General features: G+C 40.1%; 1 protein-coding gene across 8 annotated transcripts in view; it reads right to left on the bottom strand.

Annotated features, from left to right (window-relative positions):
- Smarca2 (SWI/SNF related, matrix associated, actin dependent regulator of chromatin, subfamily a, member 2) overlaps window positions 1-16,660 on the bottom strand; it is a 171,948-nt gene that overhangs the window by 21,315 nt on the left and 133,973 nt on the right. For 7 of the 8 annotated variants that reach the window (XM_005388600.2, XM_005388605.2, XM_005388604.2 and 4 more), the window contains one exon: window positions 6,366-6,583. In XM_005388600.2, coding sequence (XP_005388657.1) covers window positions 6,366-6,583 — 218 coding nt within the window. Of the gene's footprint in view, window positions 1-6,365; window positions 6,584-8,342; window positions 8,439-9,682; window positions 9,810-16,660 lie in introns of those variants that run through there. The other variant, XM_013516311.1, reaches the window with a different exon arrangement.

Below are 16,660 nucleotides of genomic sequence, written 5' to 3'. Positions count from 1 at the left end.
GCTTGCCAGGCAGGCGCTTTTGCAGCTGAGCTAAATCCCCAGCCCCTGCATTTTTATTTTTCATTTTGAGTAGGGTCTTGCTAAGTTGCCCAGGTAGGTCCAAATATGTGATCCTCCTGCCTCTGCCTGCGGAGCACCTGGCATGACTGCATATCAATCTGATTTTAGACAGTTTAAACACTGGTTTCAGTGGTCCCTTAGAATGAAGCCTTATAATAATACTCAATGTTGAAAGTGTCTTATATAGGAAATAACCTCAGTACTTTTGAGAGAAAACCTTAGGGCCAGGGAACAATTTTTTAACAAGAGCTCAGTTCTTCTGACAAATAGATTGATTATATATGGGCCTGCAAAAATGGTGGCTAAGCCTTATTCTAAACAAGGAAAATGCTACAAATTACTTTCCAGTGAATATAGGAATTAAACAAGTACAATTTAGGAGAATTAGGTTTACGGAATACCAAGTCCTTAAAAAGGTACTCTAAAGTAATGAAATGTTGGCTCAATTTTCGATGCAAATGTCATTATGATGACACAGTCTTTTTTTAAAACCAGAAGTGACCATCAATACCAGATACTATCACTGCATCATCCTATAATAGGGCTTACTTGACCATACCTTCCCTGAATTCGTCAGGCCAGCTGCTTGTTTAGTAATCTGTAGAACTTCATCCTCCACCGCATAGGGAGTAGATGGGTTATGCGTCTGTGGTTTTGACCCCATGGCTGGGATCCAGCAGTACAATGTTGGAAATAACAGGTCAGAAGTATTTCCAGGATGAAAGAACAATTTTCCCCAATGCAAAGACAATTAAATTCAGAACAAGCTGGGGCTTACCACCGTCATTCCCAGTGATACCGCCAGGCTTATTAAAATCAGACACAGGAAGAAAGAGGCCCAGCCAAGGAGAGAGAGGGAGTGAGGAAGAGGCAGGAGCCACATGGCTGCCATGACTGCAGCCCCACTGTGTGCCAGCATTGCATCCACCCATCTATCAGACAAGTTGGGCAGGATCTCCTGCCTCGGCCACTGCTTCACAGCGTCGCTCTTCAGAGCTGGACCTGACATCCACATCCCTGTGCAGACAGTAGAGCTGGCCCTCCTGGAAGGTGCCGGCAAATAACGCATCAGCAATAATCAACAGTGTGAGGTGAGGACGCTCAACTCCTATTCTGTTTCCAGATTCTTCAGGAATGAGAACAATGCTCAGATTTGAAAGCAAGGCACAATAATGCAGAACAAAAGATCATGATAAGAGCACGGATTAAAAATGGAGCATATCAAGGTGCTTCAAATGACTTCAGTGTCCAGTTGTAAAGTAATTACATACTGAAAGAGTGTGGATTGCTTTTGCTAATAATGTATAGGAAATCACAGAATAGAAATGGAACCAGAACACTAGAGATAAGCAAATGTCCCAATTTCAAAAGGCAAAAGGAATCCTCAGACTCTTATGCTTGATTTTGACCCTTGGTAAAAACTTAGAGAAATTATTTACATGCCATGGGGCTATTAAGAAAAGATAAATAACACCATTAAGTACCAGCAGGAGGTCTCTTAGAAAAAGCCATGGCATGCTAACCTCATTTCACTTTTTCGGCAGGGTTTCTAGGTTGATAGATTGGAGAGGCTACAAACAGTGTATCTTGGTTTTAGCCTTTCTTGATAACCTTGAGAAAGGATGGGTCAACATGTGTGATGTGGTCGTATGACCATATGAGTTCACGGATAGTTAATCAACTCTAAGGATTACTTGGTTGATATATTCATGTCACCCTCCATGATTTCCAGGGACTGGTCATGGAGCCTTGTCCTTTGTGCTTTAGAAGGTTCTCAAAAACAGCTTATTTCAAATCTTTTGACGACAAAAATGTAGGAGGACACGTAAACACGATTTTTTAAAAAAGTATTAAAGACTCAGTTACATCCATAGGCAAGAGTGATAGGACTGAAGGTATATAAGGTGCGGCTGCTCACATATAACAAAATCAGTAGATAACATTTCACAACAATGCCAAGTTCACAGCTAACCTTGGCAGCCTTCATTTAAGAAAAGATCTATGTATGTGTGTGTTGGGGGGAAGGGATGTCACGTGTTCAGTGTAAATTAACTCGAGATTGCTAAAAAAGTAAACACATCCCTGTGTTATGTTAATAGGATTTTGGTGTCCAGAATAAGCAAGGTAATTACCCTCAGCAGGAAGAGAATCTCTAGTGTTCGAGATGCCATGTTTCAAGTGGGACCCAAGGCAAGCAGAATGTGCCTAAGGAGGTAGACCAGTAGGACAATCTAAGTGAGGGGTTTCAACTGAAGAGGAAGGTCTTGCACTGGATATACTTTTCTTGGAATGAGATTGGATTTATTCTCTGACGGTCCAAGCAGAACGAACACCTAGAAGTCAAAAGGGCTGGGTCCATTTTAATGTAGAAAATAACTACTGTGCTTGGAGCCATCCTTCATATCAAGAAACATGTCCTAAAATGGTGAGCTAAAGCTGGGGTTGCCCATGTGGAGGCTGGATGACTGTCATCAGTGGTGCTGGGGACACATCTAGGTCTGGCAAGGTGGAACCAGGCAGAGCTAAAAGTCCCTTCCACATTTATCAATGTCTCCAAGAATCTGTCTCCTTTATCCAATCAACTAAAAGCCATGCTCCTCTAGGTTTGCTCCACTACCCAATATTCTCCACCATCTTATTCTACATTGTACCCCAGGGACATTTCAAAGGGTACAGATGCAAATTAGGTGAACCCCCTTTCAAAGAAATAGCGTCTTCGGTTAAATAGTAAAGCCTTATAAAATAAAAGCCTTAAAAGCCTTATAAAATAAGCAAAAAATAAAGCATGTTAACAAGTCAAAACAAAGCTTCTAGTCCTACTTGATGTAAGATTTTCTGTTTGGGGAAAGAAATTGATGGGAAATAGTAGCAGACCAGCAACTTCCTCAGATAGCAATCCATGTATGAATCACAGAAAATTACTGGTTCTCTGAGGTCATACTTTTAAAAAGTACTCTCCTTTTAAAAAAATAAATGAGGCACTGGCTCTTCGAGGTCACATTTTTAAAAGTACTCTTTAAAAAAAAATAAATGAGGCTTGGTACTGAACACAAAGCAATAAACAGACACTTAAATTACCTGAGGTCTTTCAAAAAATATCTAGATACATCTGTCCCCAACTATCTCATGAAAGCTAATTAATTCTTCCTGTCTATTTATTAAATACAGATGGCAGTTCTTATTTAATACACTGTGAATCTACATAGCGGTCAGAGCCCTCACACTGGACAGAAGTGATGGGAGGGAGATTAGTACAGGTGTATTTCTCTTCCACATAGACTGAGTTACTATATTAGTAACTGACTTTAATGCTGCAAAAATCTTAAAACAGGGAGATGTACATTTCTCAGGAGCATTTTCTAAAGTGAACCAAAAATATGACACTGTATCTAATTAAGGAGCTACTAATTTGAGTGCCTCCTACTTGAGAACCAAGTTTGGTAAGAGAAATACAAAATATAAATAGAGTAAGCGCTTTTTTCTGGAGGATTGCTAACATGAAATATATATGAAACGTGCAGAGGTGGAAAAATTCAGTATACTTTCCCCAGAAAGTACCTTAGTGTGGGAGCACACACATTGGATCTTAGGAGGCTACTTTTGTAAGGATAAAGTAAATAAACAAATAAATAAAAGTAGGAAAAGGGAGAAAAAAAACCCATTAAATATCCACATGCTAAAATATTTAAATATCCTTTACCTACAGTACAAATAAAGACATGGTCCCTAATCAATTCCAGTAAAACTGCATTTCTGTTAATGGAAATAAAACCATGGAAACCAGTATCAGTGAGGACATTTCCTTCACCTTCTATCTAACTGCAATAGTCTGAAAAACTAATTATTAATAATTAAACTGTCCTAAGAACCTGCTTATATTAACCACTACTACAACTCCAGAGGCAAGTGCAGTTATTATTCCATTGCAGAGATGGAGAAACTGAGGCTCCAAGAGATTAAGTCAATTAACCACCACCAGCCCTCCCCCAGCAAACAAAGGTCAGAAGCAGGATTGAAATGCAGACAGTTACATCAATGGCTTCTGCTCTAGGCTACAGGGCTGTGTTTTGCTGAAGCTTAGAGAATGGCTTCTAGGAAAGTCCTCCGCCTATACCCACAGACATCAGGAAGTCTCACACTCAGAAAGCAATGGAGCCAGCAGGTACTGTGAGTGAGGTGGGGCATGTATGCAAAATCTGACAACAGGGGACTGGGTATTTAGCTCAGCAGCACAGCGCCTGCCTGGCAAGCACAAGGTCGTGAGTTTGATTCCTGGTACCAGAAAAAAAAACAAAAATCTGACAACAGAGGGAAACTCACACTCCAAACTGCAGAAATGACAGAGCGTGACAAAGACGGTAGCAACCCAGACCTTGGTGCCCCACGTAAAGACAGACGTTACTTCGCCCCTCTGCTATCTGCCTCCTTAGAGAAGAACCAGGAGCAGAGGGCCACCAGATTTGTAAGTTTTTCAAAAAAGTGGGGAGGGGGGATAGGAATGTAAAAACGATGTATTTGCTTTTAAAGTGTATGCACCCCCAAAAAAATCCCCATGAAGCTAAATAAAACAATCCGTCAATCTGCTGGCAACATGTGGTAGATGCTGACCTCTGAGAAGACACAGCCCTTACTCTAGAATCAAACACACAGTTTTTAATTCTCCAAGGACCTTCTCTGCCTTTCTCTGTGTCACAAGAACTACAGACTCACTCAGCAAGCAATGGATAAAATGTTTGTCAAATGCCAAGACACATCTGGTCAGAGAAACAGATGTTATGCTCTCCTGAGACAAAAGCAAAAAGGTTACAGGTATGTGCAGAGTGATACTCTCTACTTAGTAATATTTTCCTTCACATGAGGGGCTAATAAAATAAGGTGTGATAATCCAAGTTTCCTGTCTATAGGCGACCTACAGGGAGAGATGCAGGTAAACAGAAAGTTGACGGAGAGTTACTGATGCTTGGTTTGTACAAGGAAGTTTTGGGGTTCACTCTGGACCGAGAATGGAGCTGTGATCGTTTTCCCTCGTGGCTGCCAACATTCCTCCTTGTCAATGAACAACAGATCTAAACTCACTATAAAGGGGCTGCCCTTGGTGGCCACATCAGAGTCCTTAAAGGGAATGTACTTTAAAAAAAGAAAAAGAAAATACTAAAAATAGTAAACATGGAATTTAAGAGACCTGGCCAGTGAAGAGGGATAAGAAATTCTGCCCTTTCACAAACATCACCCACCCCCACGCCCTTCACCATTTTTGAAAGCTCCCTAGAGATAAGAAAAGCTTAACAACAAAACTTCCTGGTGGAAAGTTCTTTGCTTTCTCTGCTACTGAACCTCAATAACAAGTTCTTCCTCCCTGGTATAACATGTGCACCATGCCAAAAAGAAAAACGAAAATCATAATTGTGTTAAACATATCCAGTTGTATGAAGCAGTAGTAGTTCACGACAAAAATTACTAGCAACTAAAAACTGAATACTACTGTGCAATTTAGAGAACTAAAATGTGTTTGGTTTCCTATCTTATTTTCAGCGGAAATAAGATGAGATCTTCAAATAAAAACATTGTCACATGACTACCAAGTACAAACCAAATCAATTAAAGCAACCAACCAGAACGTAGCCTAACTTGTTTATCTTCTGTGAAGGACTAACTGATACTCTCAAATGTATTTGTTTGGGTTTTCAAATAATTATTCATTGTTTAAGATCATCTCAGAAGTGTCCAACACAGTCTCTTTTTTTTGTCATAATTCACATCCAAAAGTTCCATGACAAAGAGGTCAATTTACTAAAGTATCACTTGGCTATGTATAATTATGGAGACACCTCCAACAAGTGCTCAGAAATCCACAAGTCAGAAGGAGCAAAAGAATGATATTTTTCTGAGGAATCGTATTTGGTTTCAAACAAAGCCTGAACATGAAATATTTACTTTAAATACCTGAGGCATCTTCTCTCTCAACAAATAATTTCATTCTACCATCCTGACCCCCTTTCACATCAATGGTAATATCTTAGAAGTTCTGAAGGATCCTTTTCCAGTTTAGATTTTTTTAAAAAACTACCATATAAAGTCATGCCCAACTATCTTAATAAATACATAGCGAGCCATCACACAAAATAACAATAGTGACCATTTGACACAGTACAGGCAGCTAATACCTTTGGGAGAGAAAGTCATAAAACACAAAATAGAAAGAACCTTAAAGCACAAGCGTACCACTTAATAAACGCGGCTCTTCAGGTGGTGCCACCCATGGTCCTGGGTGAGTGACGGTGAAGGTGAAGGGGCGCAACACTCACCTATCTTTGTAGTTGATCACAGTATCAATGATAGCGTTCATCTGTTTCGTCAGTTTGGGGGGGTTGGGTGACAGTTTCTCAGCTGGAGGGCGGCCTCTCCTCTTCTTAGCCTTCTCTACATCTTCCTTCACAGGGTCTTTATCCACATTTCTTCGTCTCTTTCTCTTCTTAAGCCGTACTTCCTCTTCCATTTCTTCCAAATTGCCGTCTTCAATGGCCTGTGAGTAGGTAACAAAGGGAAAAAATTGGAGGCAGAAAAATCACCAAGATAAATACATATAGCTTGAACAATTAGAATAAAATCTAATTGACAAAAAAGATAAAAGTTTACAGTGATCAATGAAGGAAGAAAAAAAAGGATCACTATATTGGAAAAATGCATCTTTTTAACATAAGTCTGTTTCACAAGCAAAATATGTTGAAGGCCTGAGACACCCAAAAGATGATGAATATTAAAACATATTAAAACATCTATACATTCAAGGGCTTGGAGACAGCTGAATTGAAATGAAATTTTTGCTCCATGTAATAAAAACCCTAATTCTCTCATTACTGTAAGGAGGGAAGAAAGGTAAATAAAAAAATGAGAGAGGGGTAAAGAAAAAAAAATTCCCCTAAGAATACGTCCAAACAATCAGACAAGCTTTGACCTTTTCTTCTTTAAGGTTTTACATCAATTTATTCATGAATCACAATACAAATCAAACTCCCATCCAGATTTTGTTCTAAGGTAGCAATTAATAAACAGGCAAGTACAAAGCCACATTCCTTGATAAATGTACTTAAATCATCCGATAAAGAACACACACACTCACAAACAACAAACACTTTTTCCAATTACCTGCAAACGTTTGCTTTAAACCAGAGCCAGCAGCACTAATGCAGAGAGATAATAAAATAGCTATAAAAACAACCAGATATAAAAGAAACCTGTTCGTAAAGGGCTAAAAGATCCATGTGATAGACCCAGAAGTTTAAACTTTTTTTTTCCTAGTAAGTCTCAAAACTTAAGAAGAAAAATAAAGAGGGAAAAATGCAAAGAAAAAAACCAGGAAAAAAAAAAAGCACAGATAAAAAGAAAATTTGACCACTGAAAGGAAATTTTCTTTAAAAAAAATCTTTAAATTACATTTTGAAATTGCTTTCTCACACAAAATAACTGACGTTGTTATTTGTTCCTCCTGCTTCTCAATATTGCCTCCAGTATGCAAATGCTAATCAATCCTTTCTCGTAGCTGAAAGAGCTCTAATCATAAGGCAATTACCTTCATTTCTCCACAGCACCAAACATAGCTAATATTTATGATCATGTGAGTATAACAATCAATATAAAGAGTGATTACAGCTCAGACATAATTTCTTTCACTTATGTACAATGCCTCCTGAAAAAGAAAGGTTTTGTGGAAAAAAAAAAAAAAACCTAGTACAGAACACAAAACAACCTGGCATGGTAAAAATGCCAGTGGGATTAAAAAAATTGTTTCTTATGCATTCTCCAATGTGCAAATCCATAGAAGCAACATGCACACAGACAGAATCCTAAGGGACAGCCTGAGCCTAGGCCTTAATAATCAAAAGACAATTTCCATCACGATCCTACAGTGTTCAGAAAACCACTATGAAGGAGGCAATATTTGATGAGTTATAAAGAAAAAGAAAAAGGAAAAAAAAAAAAGCTCCACATTATTTCATTAATATTCATTTGCCTAAAAGCAGGACACCCACTATACAGCTAAACACATTGCAGCTAAGCGAAGATTAAGAAAAGGATATTGTCCCGCATATCTTGGAGGCAGAACATGCTAATAATAAATACAGCATGCAAGGCTGTCAACAGTTAATGGTACTGCTCTCCTCAAGCACCCAGTTGCACACAGAAATACGGAGAACACCGGCTTTTGATGTGTTACACACCTACACATGCCTGGGATGTAGTTCTACTGAATCTTCAAGACGGCAATGAAAAAGGATATTTACCTTACCACTATCAGCAGGCCGGCTATCGGAAATCACAGTTAGTGGGGATAAAATTAACAAGCCAGCAAAGCAGCGAGCTGCTAGTCTCTTCATCAGCTGATCAGGAAAAAAAAGAGAGCTGGGAAAGGCTATGTTTTCATATACAAGTAATTTTATTTTACTGAAAATTTAATACTGAAAGGATTGTGGATACTCAAATCTGCTGTTTCATTCTACCTACTACAAGGCCCGAAGCCTTCCTCCTTCAGCCTGTTTTAATATTGACAACTACTTATCATATTTTCCCCTATTATTCCAGGCAGCAGAATTAGAGATTTTAGCTCAGGTGGTTTCTGAGTCTTGCTCGCATTTTAACAACTAAGCCAATAAGAAAACAAATTAATATTCAAATTTATTTTAAAAAAAGCAAAACAGGTATGTTTCTTTTTAATTTTATACCTCATTTTAGAGCTTTTTAAAAAAATATGCTGCATGATTTCAGAGCATTCTAAGATGAATTTTAAGAGAAAAGACAGTTTTATTTTCCCATTCGATGCATGTAAGTAAAAGCAATGTGCATGATCTCAGGTTGAGATATTTTAATACAATATGTTATTCTTCTCCTTAAAAAAATCCCGAACAACTGTGACACTTCACTTTCAGTTTCATGCTATAAATTTTTCATTGTTTTTCTTCCCACTGGGATAAATGAAGAGGGGTAAGTTGTGACTATTTCTACTCTAACCCCCCTGAGTTCTGAAACGGCGGGGGGGGGGGGACATAAACTTGTGATATCTGTACTTTTAAATCTCTTAAATCTGTGAGCAGCTAAGCGAAAACAAACTGCAAACAGAACTAGTGAAACAATTTTTATTATAATTGCTAATTCGTGCAGATTCTTACTAAATTCAGGTTCTGGAATTACAAGGAAACACCAAAAGTACTGACCATTATTCCCCTTAAATTAAGGTTTTATGCAGGAATGCAGAGCGCTACAAAACATTTTCCCTCCCTTCCCCAAGACCCCAAACACATCCATATGCAATGCTTTTACGTTCTGTGATTTCTAAGGGTCTCTTACTAATAGAAATCAATGCACTACATATTTCCCAATGCTTTTTGCACTGAAAGGGTACAGTAAGATTTTTCCTGCATGTTAGGAAAATTATTCATGGAGATTTAAACTGTTCTTTGATTTAAAAAAAATTATCAAACTAGCTCAACTCCCTCAACTCAGCGCGGGGGTAGGGGGGGCGGGGGCACACACAAAAAAAACCCAAAACAAAAACAAAACCAAAAAACCAAAAAACTTGCTACACAATGCTAAAAGTATTACCCCCAAAAAGAATTCTCTTCCAAACCTTTTACCAGCACAATAATGAAATAAATCACAGAAGCAAACCCCCAGTTTCCGACTGGTGACGTGTGGCGCAAGAGTGCGAGCCCTAATTCAACATACAGACGGCTCCCATGCTGAACTGCCTCTAGATTTAATGAAGTGAATAGGAAGGAAGTCGGGGGAAAAAAAGTGTACAAATAAGAAATTAACACTTTCCTTCCCTACCTAGCCGGTGACACACAACTACAGTGAAGTTTGGTGAGGCACCTCTTTCCTTAAAGGCACACTGCACCCTGTTCAAGCTGGATGTCAAGAAAAAACCCCATACGGTGATAAAAATCCCCAGCCAAGTTAAAAGAGTTAAGCATATTTCAGTCTGCATTTTTCCTGAATGAAGCTGGAAATTACTCCTTCCTCCACTGGATGGCAATCTTTTTTTTTCCTCCTCTCTTTTTCTTTCTCTCTCTCCCTCTCTTTTCTTTCTTTCAATTTTGCTTAGAAGGAAAATACATTTTCATGACACAGGCTGCTCAGGACCAAAATAAAGACAGGCACTCTCTTCAATTAGCTGTTAAGAAAGCAGCATGTGGCTTCTGACAACCAAATGCAGGGGATGCTGAGGCAGGAGTTGCTGCTTTAGAGGAAACGCTTTGCAGCTTGCAAAGCACATGGCAGACCCGGGAATCTGCCCCACGTGGCTCCGGTCATGGCCCTCTGTCATCGTGACACACGTCAACCATGTCTTCTACTGAATGATTGAATGAGGGAAGGTCCAAAACGTGGGTGTTCTGCTTGTTCTCGGGGGTAACGAGGTGCTATTATAGATGACTTCACAATTTCACAGCAGAACAGGGACATGCAAACAAAAAAGCCATAAGCCCACTCCAGCGTATTGTCTCTACCTCTGCATTCCCAAGCCCACCACGCAGCGTGGTACAGCCCTCACGGTGGAACGTGCCATCTTAGGAAATTCAGGAGCAATTGTAAAAGCTGCCTCGAGGGTGCACAGCAAATTTCGGGGATGTGAAATGGTAACATCAATATTCCAATACTAACTCTGATATTTCAGTATCATGTGATTGCTGCTCGCTAAGATGGGTTTCTTTCTCTCTCTGGGTAGGGGGAAGGATCCTCCCCTCTTTGGCAGGCACTCTAGTTAAGATCCCAGAAGAAGACCCCTCACTGCCGCTGGGGGTGGAAGCAGATTGCCAAGCTCACTGCTGGGAGCTAAAGAAAGCAGGTGAAGTGATGACATGATACCAGTGCTTTCTGGGGACAGCTCAGACAGCACCAAACTTAACTCCGATAGTCAAGGGGCTAACTCTGAACACAGATATTGCATCCCCCAAAGCCGAAGGGCAACAGTAACAACAAAAAAAGTGGAATTTTAAGGAAAACTTCGTCTGGCGTTCAGGGAAAGCTCTTACAGTAGGACTATTAAATAGTAACCCCACCCCCGAAAAAAAAAAAAACTGAATATGGAGCTCTTCCTCAAATATGACAAACCATGTTAGTTAGTTAGGGTAAGAAAAACTAACCCTTTTGGATGGAGAATTTCAGACTTAGGGCTTTGCACAGTAAATTTCTTAGTATTACAATTTCTGAACGGAACTGGCTACAAACATCAAAAACTCCCTAAAGTGAAATAAGTCAGGCACAAAGGGACAAACTTTGCATGATTCTACTCCTATGAGGAGGACACTGGTCACCAGGAGCTGCACTGGGGCACAGGGAGCCAGTGCTATACCCGTGCAAGCTCACCTTGGGAAGGTGAGTGAGGGGCCCTGGAATTGGATGGCAGTGCCGATTGCAAAACAATGTGAATATTCTTAATGTTATTGAAATGTACACTTACAAATGGTTAAAATGGTACATTTTTATATGTGTTTTGCCACAAGGAAACATACACTGAAAATGTCAAAGTATCTTAAGAGTAAGAACAAAACCCGTGGAAGTGCGGATTCATAAGCATTCCTATCCCTTCCACACATGACACACAATACTGGCGACAGCTCAGTAGCTTTCCTCTGGAATTCAAATCTTTCAGCATTTTAGTAGGTAGCATGTTCAGTCTTGTCCTGGTCAATGACTAGAAGTGCTTCCAAAAATTCCCACTTATAAAACCATTCAAATGTTACTAATTCCAAAAAGTCCCACTTATAAAACCATTCAAATGTTACTAATGAAATAGCCATGACGTAAAAAAAATGCCTATACTTAGGACTTACTTGTTCACAAATTCTGTTTGTTAAAAAATGCCTCAAGTATTGAAGAGGTGAGCTGATCTGAAAGCCAAATATGTTTTAGAATACCTCTCCCTCCCCACTCTGCGGTGCAGTGAACTGATGCTAGATTCACTCTACAGACCTGTTTATTTCTTATCTCACTCATTTGTCAGGCAACTTGGATGCCAACCGCACTCCCAGTTCTCCCTGAGCTGAACCGAAACGTACAATGCCGGCCACAGATGGGAGCGAATTCAGCCTCAGTTTAATGAATTTCTGGTACAGTAAGTTTTTCAGTTTCTATTCAATTCCCTCTGATTACTCTGGGATGGGGGTGTACAAGGCTCTCTCCCTGCTCCTATAGCACAAGAAAGCTATGTAAAGAAACTGGAGAGGAAGGTTGTAGGGGACTAGGGAAAACACAGTGTATAGAGCTGAGATGAGTATGCTATTTTGAGAAAAGTAATCTGAAGCTTATAAGAAAACTGAATAAAACAAATGCAAAAATTATTTAAGCCATGAGATCAACTAAGAATTCATTTGTATCCTTGGGGCAGTATTGAGCTCAATTCTGTATTCAGGAAGTAACTTTCAGGTTCATTAGAAAGTGGACCCTAAAACACTGAAGACCCTACCAAAAACTCCCTTTGAACAAAAGAACTTGAGAGAATCTGCAAGCCTGTAAGAGGTTCAGAGATACAATAGAGAACTGCAAGAAATTCACTTCAGCTTTTTTATCCAGAGACCACTCATCCAGTTAATCTCAACTGTCAGCAGAGCCAAGAACTCCATCCATTTGGCTCTTGAGCAGGGCTACTCTTTATCAGTATATTAAAATAATGACTAAGAAATGCTGAAAGAGTAATACATTATGATATAATTTCCATGCTTTAAATGAGTAATTTCATATTTTTTAAGACACACAGGTAAAATGTAATGATTAAGACTATAATTTCATTTGTGGATTGTATCAGTCAGTGCTTACTAAAGAAACAGATTCAATGCAAGATACACAAATATATAAGGATTTACAAGACAGTTTTACAATGGCCACCTCCAGAACAAGGTGTGGAAGTGTGCAAAAGGGCTGTCTGCACACTGGAAATTCTAAGAATCCAATCAAAGATCTGAAGCACATTGTAGTATCCTGTGAGACTCTGTATCAGGAGGCCAAGAGGTCTGCAATGGAAGGCTGGAGAAACTGTGCTGGAAGCCAGGAGATGACATTCAAGGTGAAGGTGAAGACTGGAGCTCCTCCAAAGAAACAGAAGTGAGTCTTCCTTCTTTGTTCCTCATTTATTCCATGCGGCCAATAAGCCTATTAGTTGGTACCACTCACACCCAGGGTGGGTCTTCTGTCTTTATTAAATCCCTTCAGTTACACCCAGAACCATGCTGATTCAATTTAGTTGGGTGTTTCTTACTCAAGTTGACACAATAAGTTAACTATCACAATCCACCCCTTGTCAATTTCACAACCAGACACATTGCCTTAACCATACTTGGTCTCCAGATACAAACACAAGTTCATAGTGATACCTAACATGTTACAATTATCCTGCATACAAACAGAAATACACTAATTCCCTCCCTAGAATTTTAGGCAAGTTTTCTTTGGGTGATGCTTACTCCTAATATTTCATAGTTTGAACACTATAACATAGGTTTAACAACACTTAAGAACCAATATTACATCTATCAACATTATATTGCATGGGAAGCATATTAAGGGAGAACTACTACAATCCTCATTTCTGTAACTGGTCCCAGGGTCATAGCTGGTATTTAGAACTGCCTTATACTACCCATTCTGTATTCCCTTCACTTTCAGCCCGCACCTCAGCGAGTCTTTGTTCCTTTATTTCTGAAATTTCTGGGCCATTTGTCAGCCTGCCTGGATTGGGTTTTTGTAGTTTCCCAATGAACTTAATAACAGGGTTCAGTAATAATAGAAGGCACCCTAAGGGATCTCCTGCACTGACAGTATATTCTTCCTTTTTCCCATTTTGGAGTAATAGTCTTATTTCCCCTGAATAGTCTGGGTCAATCACTCCTACCCATACCATAACTCAATTTCTAGCTTGTTTACACAGAGGCATAAGACCAAAATGACCAGGAGGAAGTCTTAGCTTCCACTTCAAGGGTATCATTGTTGTGCTTTCTGGTATAAACCTCCCCCACTCTGAAACTAAGACTTCTAGGCCATCAGACCATAAAGTTGAGGGAACAGAAAACAAAACTTTTGCTAGCAGATCACCAGAGGTAATGGTACATGGTGCCATTCCCACTTCTACCCCTTGATTCCTGGACCCATGAATCTGGGCTATGGGAGATACAAATTCAAAGCATACACAGTTTTTGAAGAACTGCCCTGGCCTGGCAAACTACTGCCACCTAGCTGATGCTGTAACTGTGTCTTCAAAAACCATTCCATCTTTCTATCTATCCAGCCACTTCTGGATGGTGAGGAACATGGCAAGACCAATGAATTTCAAAAGTATAAGCCCATTGCCTCACTTTTTTAGCCATAAAATGTGTTCCTTGGTCAGAGGCAAAGCTGTGTAGAATTCTATGATAGTGGATAAGGCATTCTATAAGTCCATGGATGGTAGTTTTGGCAGAAGCATTACATGCAGGGAAGGCAAATCCATACACAGAGTAACTGTCTATGCAAGTATGGACAAAGCACTATCCTTTCCATGATGGAAGTAATCCAATATAATCAACTTAACACCAGGTCACATACTGATCTATTCTGGGAATGGTGCCATATTAGGGATTCAGCATTGCTGCTGGCATATTAGGCATTCAGTAGTGGCTATAGCCAGATCAGCTTTGGTGGGTGGGAGTCCATGTTGCTGCACCTATGCATAACTTCTATTCCTGCCACCTCATGAGCCCATTGGGAAATGACAAGTGCGACTGAAGAAAGAGGTTGACCATTGTCTTAGTTACTTTTCTAGTTGCTGAGACAAAATACCCAACATCCAAAGTTAAAGGAGGAAAGGTTTATTTAGATCATAGTTTGTAGAGGGTTCAGTCCATAATCAGCTGGCTCCAAGGAAAGGTGGCATCATGGAGGAGAAACAGTTCATGGTGGGCAGAAGGTGGCAAAGCAACAAAGATGACCACAAGTTTCTATCCTTTATATCTTATCCAGGCTACTTAGGGTACATGGCACTCACACTCTTAATTCTAGTGCCCTTGAGCCCAGCATTGCACTATGAATCAATTCCAGTGTCACACACACTAGATCCAGCCACCTCTGAAAAGCTCCACCTATGACTGCATGAAGCTTTGGGAGAACTTCTAAACACAGCTATAGCATTCCGCCCCTGGCCCCACAAGGACTCATGCATATCCCTTTATGTAAAAGGCATTTAGTCCATCTCTATGAGTTGGAGGATTGTTGAAAAGTCCAAGTCCAAAGTCTCCTCTGAGATTTAAGGCAAATTCTTAGCTGCAAGCCCCTGTACAAATGAAAAGAAAGTTAAATACTTCCAACATTCAATGGTACAAGATAGACATTTCCATTGCAAAAGTTACAAACAAAAGAACAGCAAGGAATGTAAACAAAGCAAGACCAAAATCTAGCAGGGCAAACATTAAATCCCACAGTTCCACTTCTAGTATCCCTGGTAATCTGTGGCAAATTGTGGACTCCAAAGGGTTCCACCCCTATGGCATTGCCAGTATTTATAGTTTCCATGACTTCTGTCTGGAGCTGGCTATGCTCCCTCGTTGCAGTTTTCCTCAGATGATCCATGTTCCTGGCTTCTCCAAACTTCTGTGGTCTCCACTGCATTTTTGGTTTCACATTCACAGCTTCACACACAGCCCTCTCAGAGACACACTACCTGGCCTCCCAGGCCTTCTTCTAACATCTGGGAGGAAACCTTTCTGACCCCTCAACTTTTGCATTCTGTATACAACTAAAACCAGGACCACACAGAGGAGGCCAAAGTCTGCCACCAACTGAAGCAGTAGCCAGGCTTCTTTTTCTTGTGGCTGTAGGAGTCCAGTGCCTTTGAACCAAATCCTAAGGAACAACTTAGTGCTGCTGCCATTCTGAAACATGGTGTTCTGGAGTGCTCATGTCAAAGCAAAGTCTTTCACCTTTGCAATTCTGAGGCTGCAAAAGCTGGAGCCCTGTTGCTTTTTCTGATGTCCTCAGGTCATCCTTCCTGTTGTCTTCTACTGAAATACTTGTTTTTTTCTTGCTAGTCTTTTCAGGGACCAATTTCTCCTCAGTTTCATCTTTGCAGGCTGCAATTTACTGGAGTTTTCTTTCTGGCCAAACTCACAATGTTTTGAATCATTCTGCTGGGCTCTTTGCTCTCGATTCTCAACATAAATCTGGCTAAAAACCCCCAATAGTAGCAATGCCACTGCCTTAACATTAGACTGCCTTCAAGTTTCTTCTCCAAAATTAATTAGTCTGTCACCCTTAATCTTAGCCTCAAGAAAAGTCTCTGTCAATAAGCAAAATGCAAACTTTCTGCCAAGGTATAATGCACATTATCTGGAGTCCAATGGCCAATGCAGTTCTTCCCAGCAGAAATCTTCCAAGCCTGGTCTTCTGAGCTCTGACTGGAATCCCTCATCAAATACAGCACAGAGTATTCCAGTGCTACTGTTTCAGGCAGCATCTCTGAACCTTCCCAAACTCTTGCCACGAGCCAGTCCCAAAGGCTTCTGAACCACACGTCAGTCACCACAACCTCACTTCTCCAGTACCAAATTTTGTCTTAGTTACTTTTCTAGTTGCTGAAAGA

The sequence above is a fragment of the Chinchilla lanigera genome, unplaced genomic scaffold (assembly GCF_000276665.1).
Source record: "Chinchilla lanigera isolate Chin_1 unplaced genomic scaffold, ChiLan1.0 scaffold00033, whole genome shotgun sequence".
NCBI classification, from domain to species: domain Eukaryota; kingdom Metazoa; phylum Chordata; class Mammalia; order Rodentia; family Chinchillidae; genus Chinchilla; species Chinchilla lanigera.
The sequence above is the reverse complement of the archived record's forward strand: the minus strand, read 5'-3'. Positions and strand labels throughout refer to the sequence as shown.